Source organism: Mastigoproctus giganteus, chromosome 11 (assembly GCF_048544385.1).
Source record: "Mastigoproctus giganteus isolate SK-2022 chromosome 11, ASM4854438v1, whole genome shotgun sequence".
In the NCBI taxonomy this organism is placed as follows: Eukaryota; Metazoa; Arthropoda; class Arachnida; order Uropygi; family Thelyphonidae; genus Mastigoproctus; species Mastigoproctus giganteus.
The window spans coordinates 125,102,542-125,120,178 of NC_143585.1; the positions used below are offsets into that span (position 1 = coordinate 125,102,542).

The window sequence follows — 17,637 nt, forward strand, 5'->3', positions numbered from 1 at the left end:
TGGGAAGCCTTCAGGGACTTAATTTTGGAGGCTACTAGGCTTTTCATTCCAACTAAGAAATACTGTTCAAGATTTAGGCCTAAATGGTTGACAGATGAATTAATGAGGCTAGTGGCAGAGAAGAAGAATGTATGAGATGCATATAAAGTATTAGGAGATACAGAAGCCTATGGCAGGTATAAACAAGTCTGTAATCAAGTCACAAAGGAGGTTAGGCAGGCGAAGTCAGATTATGAGAAATCTTTGGCAAAGAATGCAAATAAAAACAGCAAGGAGTTCTTTACTTATGTAAACTCTAGAAAGAAAGGGATGAATCAGATTGGACCACTTAACATAGATAGGTTGACTATTGATGATCATGCTCAGGTAGCTGATAAACTGAATGAGTATTTTGCATCTACATTCACACATGAGGAGTTATTCAATGAGGGGAGTTCCAGAAGTTTATCAAACACTAACAGGGAACTAAGTGATTTCGTAATAACTGACAGCAAAGTGGAGGAGAAATTGTTGAAGTTAAACATAAGGAAGGCACCTGGGGTGGATGGGATCTATCCAGTTATATTAAAGGAGGCAGCAAAGGAACTGAGCAAACACTTAGCCATAATTGTGAGAGCTTCCTTGGACTCAGAGTAGGTCCTCTTGGACTGGAGGTGTGCAAATGTATCACCAATTCACAAAGGAGGTTCAAAACGTGACACAAGTAACTTCAGACCTGTTGGTTTAACTTGTGTTCCAGTGAAAATAATGGAATCACTGGTTAAAGAAGCATTGCAGGATCATCTCGACAAGACTGCAGTAATAGTTAAAACACAGTATGGATTTGTCAAAGAGAGGTCTTGTCTGACCAAATTTGATTGCTTACTATGATGTGGTCACAAAGGAACTGAATGCCAAAAATAATTTTGATATCAAATACTTGGATTTCAGAAAAGCTTTTGATACTGTTGCACATGGAAGACTGCTGTACAAATTGGAGAGGTATGGCATCAAGGGTAAGCTGCTACAATGGATAAAGGGATGGTTGAGTGGGAGACAACAGAGAGTGGTAATCAATGGACACTGCTCTTCGTGGACGAATGTTATTAGTGGAGTTCTCCAGGGTTCGGTGTTGGGTCCATTCTTGTTTATTATATTTATCAATGATAGTGATGAAGGTATATCAGGTTTAATGTCCAAGTTTTCAGATGATACAAAGGTTGGCAGGGTTGTTAACAACAGTAAAGACAGTATGCTACTCCAACTGGATCTAGATAAGTTGGGAAAATGGGCTGAGAAGTGGCAACTGGAGTTTAACATTCACAAATGCAAAGTACTGCATATGGGTAGCAATAATCGAAGAGAAACATACTAACTTGGTGGTACTACACTCAGGGAAGTGGAAAGTGAAAAAGACCTGTGGGTAATTGTGTAGCCAAATATGAAGTTCGCTGCAGATGGGCTGCCAGGGCAGGTCATGGAGTCTTGTCAATGATATATAGAAATTTTGCTAGCAGGGACAGGAAGGTGATAATCCTGTTATACAAGGCAATGGTCAGGCCACACCTAGAGTACTGTGTACAGGTCTGGAGGCCTTATTTTAGGAAGGATGTAGAGTTGCTAGAATGAGTACAAAGAAGGACAACAAGATTGGTGAGGGGAACAAAGGGATGCTCTTACCAAGAAAGGCTTAAATTCTGCAAATTGCAGCACCTGCGAGGTGATCTGATTGAGGTGTATAAGGCCTTGAATGGGTAGAGCAAGCTGAATGCTGATGGGGCACAGTTTCAAATTGAGGAAAGATAGTTGTAGAATAGATGTGCGGAAATTTGCCTTTAACCACAGGGTAGGTGAGTGGTGGAACTTCCATCTTTTGTTGTGGAAGCTAATAGCCTAAATAAATTTAAGGCTGAGCTGGACAGGCATTTGGAACGAATAGAGGGATGAAATGGGACAGTACCCCCCCCCCTTTGGCTAATGCTGCATAAGCTTGCTTTCTTCATCGTATGCCTCTAAATGCACCTTCATCAATATCATTGATAAACATACAAAACAACAATGGGCTCAACACAGAACCCTGGGGGACTCCACTAATAACATTAGTCCACAAAAAGTAGCGTCCATTGATTACCACACTCTTTTTTCTTCCACTCAACCACCCTTTTATCCATTGTAGCAACCTGCCCTTAATACGATACTGCTCCAATTTGTATAGTAAACTTCCATGCGCAACTGTGCAAAAGTGTTCCTGAAATCCAAGTATATGATATCGAAATTATTTTTTGCATCTAGTTCCTTTGTGACCATTGACTTTGGTCAATGGTGGCCCAACAAGCTATAAGCTTGTGGTTCAAATAAAGTGGCCAGTGTATGCAGATGCAACATGGGAAATGTCATCTATATGCAAACATCCTTCACCCCCAACTCAGTCCTTCATGGTGGACAAGTGCAGTGATGAACAAAGGAGCATATTTAGAAAAATACCCATTATGTGTATTATCCTGATAATTACACTTTGAGAAGTACTCTACATGAGAGTGTAGAGGAAACAGAATGAATTTGTGTGTGTGTGTGTGTGTGTGTGTGTGTGTGTGTGTGTGTGTGTGTGTGTGTGTGTGTGTGTGTGTGTGTGATGTATATAATGGCCTGCAATATACTGTTATGTTTATACACATATCCATTATCTATAATAGTACATATTATACTTTTATTATAATAACTGTGTGTGTGTGTGTGTGTATGTGTGTGTGTGTGTGTGAGAATTAAAAATTAAATTTCCATAAAAATGGCAGCTGGTAAATACTGCATCAGTAGCTGAATTCCATTTTGTTTTGTACTTTATTTTTTGTAAAACTGCAATTGACTATAGCTAAAATCCAAACTAATTCAGTTAACAAATTTTACATAACCTAATCTACAGTATTTAACCCACATACCCTTTTTGGCACAAGTCCAGACATACTGTTTATCGTTTCAATAAACATTCCATAGGAAGTAAAACCAGTTACAACTCCAGGAATCAGCATGCCACACTGGAAAAGGAAAACAAACAATAATGTGTGTGTATGTATGTCTATATATATATATATATATACACATAATAAAAAGGAAAACCCTTTAAAATAGTCTTATTTCATGCTGACTCAAACTGCGATATAAAACAATTAAAACTGTTTTAATGAGTTTTTTTTTTAATTAGAAGATTAAAAGTTTAATAATTCACTAATAAAATGGGACTTCTACTGCCCATATTTTCAAGCACCACTCCACTTAACACTCACTCACTCTATCTCTCTCTCTCTCTCTGTGTGAATATCATATCAGAGCAGACATAACAACAAGTACCACCTTTGAAGCGAAGGAGTCATACAGCAAATAATTAGGTTGATTGATTGATTGATTGATTTTTAGGAGCATTAGCAACTAAGACCATATTGCTCCGGGATATGCGGTGCTCATTCCTTGACCTTTCCGCACCCCCCGTATTTGGTGGTGACGGGCTCGAACCCCGGTCTAATCAAGAAGCGTGCTGCGCACTGCTGCTCCTTCCCACCTGGCTACGGAGGCGCCACAAATAATTAGGACTACTGAAATGGGCAGTAGCTAAGGTAACCAATAATTACAATTCTGTCAGAAAAAGTAAGTGGGAATTTGGCACACTGCAGGTGAAAATGGATGACATTGAGATTGTAACTAAAACCACGTATATTTGTGAAATGAATGAAGAAATTTTTGGGAGGTTGGGCTCTTTTCGTACATAAGTTTGTTATATTAGTTTGACTATTTGTGACACACCAAGTAGTAAATTAAAAGTAGGGGGAAAGGGGGATGTTGTATGAAGTAATGAATTTTTGAATTGTGTACAAGATAGAAAGAATATAATCAACTCTTTTACCTGTGTCTAGGAAAATTGATTGCTTTTTACCATCTAGAAGCAATGAGATGTGTTTGGTCAAATCATAAAAAGTTATTTTTTATTTAAGTTTCTGCCTTAAGCTATGATTAGCATATTTTTGAAATTCTATGAACTGTGAGGGAATAGTACGGAAATAAAAAAAAACACATGTATGGAAATAGGTAATTTAATAGGTAAATTATGTATTTTAATAGTTTATCCCAAAAATAGTCAAAAAATCCATTATTTGAACAATATAACAATTGGTTAATTTTAAACTAATCATAAAAAGTTATTTTTTATTTAAGTTTCTGCCTTAATCTATGATTAGCATATTTTTGGAATTCTATGAACTGTGAGGGAATAGTACGGAAATAAAAAAAAACACTTGTATGGAAATATGTAATTTAATAGGTAGATTATGTATTTTAATAGTTACATGTATCACAAAAATAGTCAAAAAATCCATTATTTGAACAATATAACAATTGGTTAATTTTAAACTAAACTAATTATAACATTAGGTATGTCATAGTACACTGCAAAAATTCAAAATGAATGTTTATGCAATCTTCAGAATCAGTCACATTGGGATAATTAATTACTAAGAAACTGTAATATTTACAACACAGTATGTAAATTATTAATAAGAAATAGAGTGGACTCCCGCTAATCCGAACATCCGCCTAATCCGAACATGTTTCGGTCGGCAGAGAGGAAATTTTTTAGTTTGCAAAATATACGTTTTTTGTATTTTCCAGTTAAATTTAAATGGCATTAATGGTACAAAAACATTTAGAATTCCACAAAACAATTGTATTTTATTGTAGTACTGTACTAATACAAAATTAATAAATCAGTGTTTGACATGGCCTATTAAAATTACAGATCTATACTTACACACCAAAACAGGAACAAAAGTCATTTTTCAGAAGTAACAAACTCTGTTAGTTTCTTTTGACGTAACGATGAAAATCGGCTAGATGATGCTATATTTCGCCACCGCTTCATAAACATGTAGTCTGCCGGTGTAGCGCTGGGATGTTGTTCTAAGTAGCATAAAGCGAGGTCAAGGGCCGCTGTTGCGTCTGTGTGCGACACAAGTTGTTCCTCAGAAACACCGGGCTCGTCATCACTCCCGTCATCATTCTGCTTGGAGTCTTCTTGGGTGACAGCTGCCACGATGTCCTCATCCGACAGGTTTTCCTGACCTATTCCATCCGCTGCAATCCACTCGTTAATGTCAGATTCTATTGCTTCCTCGCACCCGGGAATTTCCTGTACGAGCTGAATTAATTGTTCTATGTCATTGTTTTCGTCAGAGCTATCGACAAAGCTGAGAGAGGGCCATAATTTCTTCCATGATCTTTGTATGGACTGCTCGGTTACACCCTCCCACGACTCAGCAACCCAATATACAACATCTTTTAAAGATGTTGTATATTGGGTAAGTGAACTTAACAAGTGAACAAATAAACAAGTGAACTTAAAAGTGATCTTTTAAGTTCACTTGTTTCATTTTCTCATGTAAAGAAAGTGAATTGGTGTTATCTTCTATCAAGGACCTAAGATATTTCTTTCTGTATGCAAGCTTGATAGACTGTAACACCCCCTGATCCATGGGCTGTAATAACGGTGTTACATTAGGCGGTAAAAAAGCTGCCTTTATATTCCCTGATGTCAACTCGGAAACGTATGGGTGGGACGGCGCATTGTCTATGAGGAGAATGGCACGAGGTGGCAAATCATTTTCATTGCTGAAACGTTTCACTGCTGGGACAAATTGATTATGAAACCACTCAATGAAAAGCTGTCTGTTCATCCAAGCTCTTTTTTGACTTTTATAATGAACTAGAAGATTGCTAATGTTCATATTTTTAAAAGCTCTCGGCTTCCCTGATTTACCGATCATCATCAAAGGTAGCTTGTGATTTCCTGAAGCATTACTACAAGCTATCAACGTCACTTTCTCCTTATTCATTTTAAAACCTGGGGCACGCATTTCTTGTTGAGATGGTAGACTTTTTGTGGGCAAAGCCTTACAATTTAAACTTGTCTCATCAGCGTTATATATCTGCTGAGGTGAATAATGTGATACCAAATCAGCGAACTCACCCAAATATTTCTCTGCTGCAGCATGATCAGCTGATAATTGCTCCCCGGTGATCGTTAGCTGGCGAATCCCATGGCGCTTCTTCAGCGATCAAACCAACCGTTACTCGCACTAAATGATTCATCACCTTTCATTAGTTTGTTGAGATGAATGGCCTTTTCTCTAACAAGAGGTTCACTTAGGGGTGTTCCCCTTCCTCTTTCCTGAGTGAACCACGTGAATAAGGCTTCATCAAGCTTGTCAAACGTTGAGGGCCTTACTGTTTGTCGATTTTCAACTGATTTTTCTGAAGTAGAGGTACAAAACTGCTCGATCTTTGCGCGGTTTTTTTTCCAGTCAGTTACTGTGTCCTTGCCCACTCCAAACTCTATTGCTAATTTCGTTGCACTTTCCCCCTTGTCCAGCCTTTTCAAAACTTCCAGCTTATCTTTCAACGTACACGTTGTGTTTCCGTTTCGTGGCCATTGTGGCAGCAGACTGAACTAAACTAAACTATAAAATGTAATGTAGAGCGAAGATATAAACATTCACGTTTAATGCACAATGTCGCGTGCAATAAGTCATAGCGTGGAGGGGGGTTTGCTTCCGGTGTGTTACGCTCGCGTACAAACGCTAGTAGGCTTACTATACATTCATTCCTTAATAAACCAGATTGCAGTTATTCGGCTAATCCGAAATTCTGCTAATCCGAACAGGGCTCGGTCCCAATTAGTTCGGACTAGTGGGAGTCTCTAGTGTATTATGCACTATACCTCTTAGATAATCAACAATATCACCCCGTTCATCATATACACTAACAAGCCTTTTAATTCGTTCATCACAATCACGATACTTCTTTTTTTTTGTTGCCCGGATCACTTCCACTTAAATATTGTTCAATGCACATTTCGTTAATACTTTGTTCTTTTTTAATGCAATCGATAAATTTCCAAATGTTGGGATGATAAGCAGCGACTTGTTCCTCAAGTTAAAAACATGCTACTTAAGTTAAAGGAATTAAGTATGTACCTACCTAATTCCAATTTTGGAAAATAACAGGCAATTAAATTAAAGCACCTGGAATGGTATGTATTTCTAGGAAATGTATACCTAGTATATAACTTTCATTTTTAATTGCACTTAATTCTTAAATAACACCTATAGAAAAGCCTTATTTTCAATTTAAAATGACCAATAAATTTATATAAATTACATGTATTGCCTGACGATAAAATATGCTAGCCATCATTTTTAGTCTATAAATTGTTTATAAACTTAAATTTTCTTAAACTTTTGGCGATAAACTTTCCTAGACTAAGTCTAGGAAAGTTTATCGCCCGCAATTAATCACTAGCAGTTTATCGCCACGTCAGTTTATCACATAAACAATTTATAGCCTACAAATGATGGCTAGCATATTTTATCGCCAGGCAATATATATAATTTATATAAATTTATTGGTCATTTTAAATTGAAAATAAGGTTTTTCTATAGGTGTTATTTAAGAATTAAGTGCAATTAAAAATGAAAGTTATATGCTAGGTATACATTTCCTAGAAATACATACCATTCCAGGTGCTTTAATTTAATTGCCTGTTATTTTCCAAAATTGGAATTAGGTAGGTACCTACTTAATTCCTTTAACTTAAGTAGCATGTTTTTAACTTGAGGAACAAGTCGCTGCTTATCATCCCAACATTTGGAAATTTATCGATTGCATTAAAAAAGAACAAAGTATTAATGAAATGCGCATTGAACAATATTTAAGTGGAAGTGATCCGGGCAACAAAAAAAAGAAGTATCGCGATTGTGATGAACGAATTAAAAGGCTTGTTAGTGCATATGATGAACGGGGTGATATTGTTGATTATCTAAGAGGTATAGTGCATAATATTTCTTATTAATAATTTACATACTGTGTTGTAAATATTACAGTTTCTTAGTAATTAATGATCCCAACGTGACTAATTCTGAAGATTGCATAAACATTCATTTTGAATTTTTGCAGTGTAGTATGACATACCTAATGTTATAATTAGTTTAGTTTAAAATTAACCAATTGTTATATTGTTTAAATAATGGATTTTTTTTACTATTTTTGTGATACATGTAACTATTAAAATACATATTTCCATACATGTGTTTTTTTATTTCCGTACTATTCCCTCACAGTTCATAGAATTCCAAAAATATGCTAATCATAGCTTAAGGCAGAAACTTAAATAAAAAATAACTTTTTATGATTTGACCAAACACATCTCATTGCTTCTAGGCGGTAAAACGCGATAAACTGACGCGGTGGTAAATTGCTTATGTGATAAACTGACGCAGCGGTAAATCGCTGGCGATCAATTTTCCGGACCCCCTTTTACCTAATGCCTCCATCATATACACTACTCAGACTTCCTCCAGTCACTACCTGGTAGAGTAGAGGCAGAGGGATTTCACATTAGTTGATGTGGATGCCTTCTAGAGTTACCAATAGGTTTGGTCTGATGAACTGTCTAGCAGCTCGACTGCAAACACTATTTTATAGCTGTACACTTGAAATGTCAGGAAGATTAGATCTCACCATGATGCCCATCATAACCTTAGGCATCAGTGATCCTGCATGATCGAAGGGATGGGGGTTTCCATGTTTTGCTTTGTTGCCATGAACATGGGTTTCATCACTTCAAGTCTCCAATAAGAAAAGTGGTGGTATGCATCAGTTGATGAGAGTAGTCATCTACCACCTAGTATTGTCTGCATTAAAGAGAGATGGCATTCCTCTGTGTGGTGTGGATACCACATCTCAACCCATGCTTGTATTGGTTCATACCTGGGTGGTCACTTCCAATATAATCGGTATATTTCAGATTTGTTTCGGACTTCAAACACCACTATACAATTGAATATCAGTTCCATCAGTGTTCCTCAACTGAATAAAAGTATGAAAATGAAATCAAATCTGAATGATTTCAAACATCCAATCAGTTCTTAAAACAGGATGATGAATCCCTTCCAATTATTCACAGCATTGTATTTACATCTTCTCTTTCCAAAATAATGGGGAAAAAATCAGCCATGAAACACTTAAAACCGTATTAAATTCCATATTATCAATGGCTGCTAATACTAATTATGGTGATATGCTGTATTAGTAGTGGAAAATGATACAAGGAGGTTAAGTTTATATAGCAACAGAGAGGGAAGAAAAAAATGCTACTCACCTCATCTTTTGTTCCTTCCAGTAATTTGTCCAATTCTACTTTAAATTTATTAAAACTATCCACATCCACAACAACAAATAAAAGCTAGCTCCAACATCAATCACAATCTGGTTAAAAGCAAGTTTTTGAACATCTAACTTGCAAACACACACCTTCGATTTAAATTATATTCCATAATGTGTATCATCTGAGCAATTAATTTAATCAATCCATTTAAGACAAATAACACTTCAATCACATCCCTGTGCAGGTACCTAGTTTCCAGTCACAGTAATTTGCAGAACTGAAGTCTTTTATAGTAAGATTACCCTCTGTGTCCCTGAATAATCTTGCTGCTGTTCTCTGCACCAGTTACAACAGATTCACATTCTTTCTTAAATGAGGCTTCTAAACTTGAATGCAGTACTCCACATGGGTCCTAAACATTGCTTTATACAATGGTACAATCCTTGTCCCAGCTGGCACAATTCCTGTATCAATGACCAAACAAAATTATCTGTCCAAGCAAACTATCTAGGCTGCTCAGTAAACTTCAATTCACATTGCATAATTACACCCGGGACTTTTTATTTCTCCACGCCACTCCACTTCACTAATATAATTAGTCACTAACTGGCATATTATTCTGGAATTACTATTTTTCCTATGCTCTTAACCCATCTGGCTAATTTTTCTAGTTCTCAATGCAGCATCATACCTTGATTTCTGGTACATAACCACCCTCCCAACCTTCTTTTAAGTGCAAACTTGGACATCAAACTTTATGTCTTCATCAATATCATTAATAAATATTGAAAACGATAAAGGGCCCATTACTGAACTGCGTGGGACTTTAGTTAGCATAATGTTATCACATTAGTCCAAAAGCAGCAATGCCCATTACTAACTATGTATTCTAACACTCAACCATTCTTTTATCCAAGGCAGTTACTTGCCTCTAATGCCACACTGTTCTGATTTGTAAATCAGTACTTCATGTGCAACAATATCAAAACTGTTTTGGGAAATCTAAGTATACAATTATGTTTTGAATCCAAATACAGATCATATACACTGATCAGAAAGGCCAAAGGTCTGACTTATGAACTCCAATAACTTTGTGTTCTCTCACTATGACAAAGAATTTTTTCTTGCTCTGTCCTATGTAGGTTTTAGAGCAATCTAGGTAGTAGATGACTCCCATCACCCCTTTCGATTCCACCACTTTACTTACTAGTATCTTGAAGTGGTGTGTGTGTGTGGAGGGGGGGGGTATATTTGTTTATTGACGCATTAGCTGCTATGGCTATACTGCGCCTATTTGTAGAAATATCAGAAATTAATTAACAACGAAGCCAGTTCAATTTAATTTCAGTTCTGAAACCTATTCATAAAAGATTATACACTCCAATTTGTTTCAAAAAGCAGAAAGGTTTGTTAACATTTGCCTCCTCTCCAATGACATGATGTAATGTAATGTCAACGGTTCTAGAAGATTAGCCAGATTTTGAAGTATTGAAGTTCGATGTTGTTGATAGCGTGGACAGTCAATCAGAATATGTTTAACTGTTAGATGTTCTAGGCAGTGTGGACACTGAGGAGGATTATCGCCCATTAGTAGATGGAGGTGAGTCAGATGGGTGTGTCCTATTTTCATCCGTGTGAGTACCACTTCTTCCTGCCGCACTGTCTGACTGCTTGAGTGCCAGAACTTTGGGTTTGTTTCAACTGAAAAAGTTTGCTATTCATTTGGTTATGCCATAGCTCTGATCACTGTGCATGGCATGCTGCTTGAATTATGATATTATAATCAGGTGCTGGAATAGGAACTGAGGTTATGTCTAAAGGTAATGGATTTTTGGCAGATATATCAGCCAGTTCATTCCCTCTTATGTCTGAATGTGCTGGAATCCAGCAAAACTTTAGTTGTTGACAATGATCATTCTGCAATAGCAAACTCCTGATTTTCATTAAAATATGGTGATTCTTTTGAGAGGGATTCTGCAATGCTCTAATTGAGCTGAGAGAGTCAGTGTAAAGTATATATTTTGCAGATGGGCGTGGAGTCAAATTTTCTAGAGATAATTGTATTGCATACAGTTCTGTTGAAAAGATGCTATACTCAGGTGGAAGAGAAGCTTATATGATAGCAGAGGGAAACACTGCTGCTCCAACAGTTGAAAGAGATTTTGAACCATCCATTATATATTGGCAAGAAGTCAGCACAGCTTTGACTATGGCTAGCATGGAGTTGTTGCACAGTCAGTGCCAGTAGATGATTCTTTCCCCATTGAAGAAAATAAGTATCACCAGACAGTTGAGGAAATGAGGTCCTTGGTGGATGAGAGTAATTCTTTATCTGTTGCCTATTGTGGAGAGGAACATTCCAATACTGTGATATTTCAAGGAGCCGTAGGCCAGCTGGCCATATTTTACTTGGTTTATTTCTGTAGAGATTGAGTACTGGATGATTAAAAAGGTATGGCTGAATAGGATGCGAAGAGCAAGTCTGTATTTTGGCTGCATATTTAAGTAATAGCATTTTTCTGTGGAGATGCAGATGGGACTCATGAGCTTCAATGTATAGACTGAGTTGGATAGGTCCTATATGCACCAATTGCAATCCACAGTGCATTACGTTGAATAGGATCCAGCCAGCATAGTACATTCCCTTGTGAAGAATCATAAACTGGAGCACCATAATCTAAACAGGATCTAATCAGTGCTCTATATAAGAGCAGCAAAATTGTACAATCTGCTCCAGATAAAGGAAGACAGGGCAGATAAAGCTCTTAGCATGTTGATCTTTTTAAGACAGGTAGTAAGTATTAATTTAACAAGCTCAAAGAAGTTTAGCTTACTGTTCAGGATTAGTCCCAAGAATCTGGTATTGCTAGCAATTGGAAGGGTGGAATTTGAAATTCCCAGTTCAGGATCTGTATGCAATTTGTGTTGACTGTAAAAGTGGATTGCAACTGTTTTCTGTTGGGAAAGACTATATCCATTGAGCTCGGCTCACTTTTGTACTTTATTGGCGGACATCTGCAATTGCAGGTTGCGGGTTTGAATCCCGCCTCGGGCTTGGATCAAAGTACTGCAAAAAACCTTGGGAGGTGCACTATGGCCACAGAAGCCGATGCGGCAATAACTACCAAAAAAAAAAAAAATCTGCAATTGCCTTTCGATAGATCTCATGTTCTGAGAATGGCAAGAAATAGAGAGATCATCAGCATAAAGGAATGTCTCTACAGTATTCGGGAGTTCTTTTGTAATGAAATCAATTCTAGGGACAAACAGGGAATTTTGATATCGGACCCAGAAAGATCTGCTCTTGGGGAAGTTCCTAATAAATTTGGGCAGGTTGCCTCGTAGACCAAGAGTATGAAGGTCACTGAGAATGCCATACTGCCAGATAGTATCGAATGCCTTCTCTGTATCTATGGAGACCATAACATAATGTTCGTTTTTAACAAAGGCATTGCGAATTTCAGATTCAGTCTTGATTGTCAGATCTAAGGAGGACCTGTTTTGGCTAAAGCCATGTTGACAATTACTCAGTAGATGTTGAGTTTCAATGATCCAAATAAGTCGACTGTGGATCATTTTTTCAGGAATTTTACCAAGGCAACTTGACAGAGAGATTGGCCTGTAACTATTAGGACTGGAGGGATCTTTTCCAGGTTTTAAAAAGGCCAAAACTTTAGCATGGTGCCAAGAGGTTGGATAACTATTTTCCAGGAAGATCCGGTTAAAAAAGACTAGCAGCAGTTGTAAGTTTTTGTCATCGAGATTCTGCAACACGACATAATATATACCTTCTGGCCCAGCGGCACTGTTTCGTGTTGTTCTGCTGGCCTGTAAAAGTTCACAATATTGAAGAGACTGATTATATGGAAGTGATAGCGAGGTTTGAAAGTTGATAGGTCTCTGTTCCGTGGTTGCCTTAATTTTCTGGAATTTTGGAGTGTAGTTTGATGCAGCTGAGACTTGAGCAAAGGTTTTGCCCATGGCGTTGGCTATATCTAGAGAGCAGAGAGTTCTTGCCCATTGCAGGAAAGAATTGGGGAAGGGATGGTTGGAAACTTCCCAGAAAGCTGCCTAATTTTCTTCCATGTTAGTCTGGAGTCAGTGTTTCTATTGATAGTAGATGCAAACTGAGTCCAAGATTTTTTCTTGGCTTGCTTTTGAATGTAATGCACTTTTTCCCTTAGCTTCTTGTAGCTAATTACATTAGCCGTGATTGGAGATCAACGCAATAAATTAAATGCTTTATTTTTTTCGTTCTTCGCTTTTGTGCACTCTTCGTTCCACCAGTAGTTGAAATGCCGTTGGGTCGGTGGATTTGATAATGGAATTGAGAACTTAGCTGCAACTAAAAGTTGGGATGTAATATAATCAGTAACTTCATCTATGGGCTGTAGTTAAATAGTTTTTTTTTGTCAAGAGTGATTGCTGACTGAAATTTGGCCCAATTGGCTTTAGAGAATTTACATTTCCTGCAGGGTTGGTCTGATGGTAGTTGTTCTTGTTTGGTTTTTAGGAGCATTAGCAACTAAGGCCATATTGCTCCGGGAATATGCGGTAGTCATTCCCTGACCTTTCCGCATCCTCCGTATTTGGTGGTGACGGGCTCAAACCCCGGCCTAATCAAGAAGCGTGGGCTACGCACTGCTGCTCCTTTCCACCTGGCTACGGAGGTAGTTGTGTAGTCCTCAGATAACAAACAATTGGAAAATGATTGCTGCCCATGGGATCATCCAGAGCAGACCATTGCATGACTGAAAACAGTATCGGGGAGCAAACTGATAGGTCAATTGCAGAAGTCTGTACAGTAGGTAACTGTATATGGGTGTGCAAACCACTATTAAGAAGAGTGAGGTTTTGTTTTTCCAGTAAAGTTTCAATCAGTCGGCCGCAGCTGTCTAATTTAGATGATCCCCACAAAGGGTGTTGGCCATTGAAATCCCCTAGCAAACAGACAGGGGAGGGTAGCTGTCTTAAATGTTCTTCAAGATCATTATGATTTGGTGGGAGACAGATTGAGACTAGTGTTAATGCAATTTGAGTAATCAGATGCACAGCAACATCTTCGATTTGGGTTTGGAGAGTGATTTGCCTAGCCGGAATCTTTGAGTTAATTAAAATAGCTACACCACCACCACAAGCAGAATTGGAAGTATTCCGATCTCTTCAATAGATTGAGTAGTTTATTAAGGAAATGTAAATTTTAGGAGTTAAATAGGTTTCCTGTAGACAGAGACCAACTGGAGAGTAGCAGTTAATTAAGTACTGAATATCGTCAATGTTGTCACGAAAGCCTGTCAAGAAATTGCATTACAACATCACAATGTTGTCATGCAATTCCACTGCAAAAAATTAGGCATTACTTGAATTTAGAAGAAGCTGTACCTGAAGTGGCTGTCTTATGGTGTTCAGGCTTCGGTTTGTCTCTTTTTGGAAAGGTAGGGTGACCAGTGTCCATATCTTCTTGTGCAAATATTTCCAGAATTGGATCTTCCTGTTTTGATGAGCTCTCTGCATCCAGCGATGTGTCCTGAACAATCTTTTTCGAAGTTGAACTATGAATATTTGAAGTAGTAGCAATCACTGACGGAGGAGAAGATTTCACTGGTATCGTAAGAGGCATAGTACTTGCTTGGTCCGAATGCTTAAGAGCAATGGACTGTTGCTGAGGGAGGACAGCCCGAGCCCAGTCAGAGATTGATGTGTTTGATGGAACGGTAACATCAGTTTGAGTGGCAATGGTTTGATATTTTTTTGCAATATTGGCATAGGTACAGTTAGGTATACTGAGTACAATTAATTTCCTTGCCTCCTGATAACTAACTTTGTTTTCAACTTCTCATGTTTTAGAGTAAGCAGGATGGTTGCCTTTGCAGTTGGGACAGGTCCTATCTTTCGTGGAACAATCACTTTGACCATGTTCGGAGAATCCACAGTTCACTAACTTTTGGCATTTATAACATCTCAACGGATTAGGAATGAAAGGACGAATGCAACAGAGTAGATAACCTGCTTTTACTGATGAGGGTAGATTTCGATTGTTAAAGGTGAGAATAATATTTCTGATAGGTGTGAGTATATTGTCTCTTTTGATCATGATTCTTTTGACAGCAATTACGTTTTGTTCCTGAAGCTCTTCTTTAATTTCTTCCTCTTTCACATTCAAAAAGTCCCAACTTGATATAACACCCTTAGATATATTTAGCGTTGCATGGGGAGTAACTTTCACTGAAATTTTAGCAAAAAGTGTCATTTGTAAGAGTTTTTCAGAATGCTTGTGGTTGACAGTTTCTACAAGTAAGTCCCCTGATTGCAATCTCTAAACTGTCTTGGGAGACCCTGCAATACTTTCCAAGTGTTTTTGGATTAGAAAAGGGGATAGCTTACTAAGAGGCTGTTCTGATAATGAATGTATTATTAAGAATGCAGAAAACTTGGTCGCAGAGGAAATGGTTTTTAACCTCTTTGGTTGAAAAATCATGTTCATTTTCTGTCTCTGGCCGACAGCTTGTCGGTTCTAAAGAGGGAAACATATTTTGTTCCATGTTGGCTCCTTTTAGCCCTTGGCAGATGAACTTTTCTGCCAAGGTTACCGACTCTGCCATGGGGAGGCAGGAGCAGTGCCTAGAGTGACCAAGCGAAATTAGTAGGAGTTAGTCTATTAAATATGAAAAATAAAGAAAGGTCACTTTCCTTTCTTGCTCTCTACCAGTACTTTTGATAAAAGAGCTGCTATTAAATAAAAGAATTTAATAAGGAGAAAAATTAAAAAGATAACTAAAATTCACTGCAATTTTCTGTTTAGAAAATCGCAGCGAAAGCACAGAGAAATCGCTCAGTCACAATCACTTGGCACCCGGGGCTTCTTGACGTGGTGAAAACCTTGTTTAGTCTCAGAGCAAAGCTCATGGCAATCCCCACTTTTTCCACCATGCAGTGTGATTAATATCTTTTGAGGTTATGATGGGCACCAACAACAAGATCCAGTCTTCCTTACATCTCAAGGATAGAGTTGTAAAACAATTTCACAAACTGGAAGTAATAATTGATATTAAAGATGATAGGACAAAGGAATTAAGGAACTGCTAAAAAGTATTCAGTATTTATAAAATGGAAGAACCACTAGTTAGTGAAGTAGAACACAGAAGGATAAATGTCAAACTAATTTCTAAATGGTGAAAATTAGATTTTCTGCATTGAATCTTGTAATGTTATGCAAAGGTGCTGAAACACAGACATCTCACCAGTTGTCATTACTGATTTATAAAAAAACCAGTTGTCATTACTGATTTATAAATTTAGAACCAGATTTGAATAACCCAGAGCCTGTAGATAAGGAGGAATTCTATTTAGTTTAATTTATCAGTTTCCCACTTGGCTGATGCATACAACATACATATGGCATAGCTGACAAGGTAATTTAGATTAGGAATAAACACAATAAAACACATATACCATTCCAACAAACCAATTGAGGAAAGATTGATTATTCCAGGTGCATGTTTACACCTCCTCTCTGTATTAGTATTATAAGGGGTAAATAACGTGAAGCATTATTTACCCATTATAAATAATAGTCAAAAATATAAATAAATTTCTATCACCTCATACCTTCCCTGCCACCAAAAAGTGGCTATGCCAGTTTCACTTTGAATTCTACCAAACTCTTCACCTCTATTACCATTGGTAGGCAATTCATTCCAATTCCCATTCCAGTGATCTACACCAGGAATGGCAACCTGTGGCCTTCTATTATGACTTCTATGGCCTGAACAACTATCATGATTCTTATATATATTTACATCATAAGGTTTAAGCCATAAATTTTAATATTAGTTATTGATTAAAACCACATTTTCTTTATAAAATGGTAGACTTGGCAATGTGTGTGGTACTGCCAACTGTAATTAAAGAATTGAATTAATTATTCTGTATTGAAATTGATTCTACATTAATTAGGTCTTCTCTACATTAACATTTAGTAATAACTTGAAGAAAAAAACTATGGGGTTTCAAATTTAAAACTACATTACATATAGGAATGCCAGAAATCAGAAAACAGTTTTTTACTGAAACCAGATTTTTCTGTTTATATGTCATGAATGATTTTCTATATTTTTTGTAAATTTTTAAAACTTCAGATTACTTCTAATGCATTCATTAAATTCTTAGAGTTGAATTTAAGTAAGACTTCTATCTTTTAACACTGCAGCATTAAATTGCATCAGTCAGTTATCAGTTTATACCTACAGGTGAAAAAAGCAGCTGGTTCATCTCAACATGTTTTTTTTTTTTTTTTTTTTTTTTTGAAAAATCTGTGTTACAGTTTTACAACCTTGAAAAGCTACTTCGAAAGCTCATAGTATTTGCACTAAATGAATGTATATATATACATATATATTATTTAGTAATGAAATATTCCATTTGGTAATAAATTTTAAAAGATTTAGTATTTA

At 37.0% G+C, this 17,637-nt stretch overlaps 1 protein-coding gene across 1 annotated transcript in view; it reads right to left on the minus strand.

Annotated features, from left to right (window-relative positions):
• Rrp5 (Ribosomal RNA Processing 5) overlaps window positions 1-17,637 on the minus strand; it is a 615,569-nt gene that overhangs the window by 279,968 nt on the left and 317,964 nt on the right. The window contains exon 19 of the mRNA XM_090384558.1: window positions 2,916-3,011. Within this exon, the coding sequence (XP_090240684.1) occupies window positions 2,916-3,011 (96 nt within the window). The remainder of the gene's footprint in view (window positions 1-2,915; window positions 3,012-17,637) is intronic.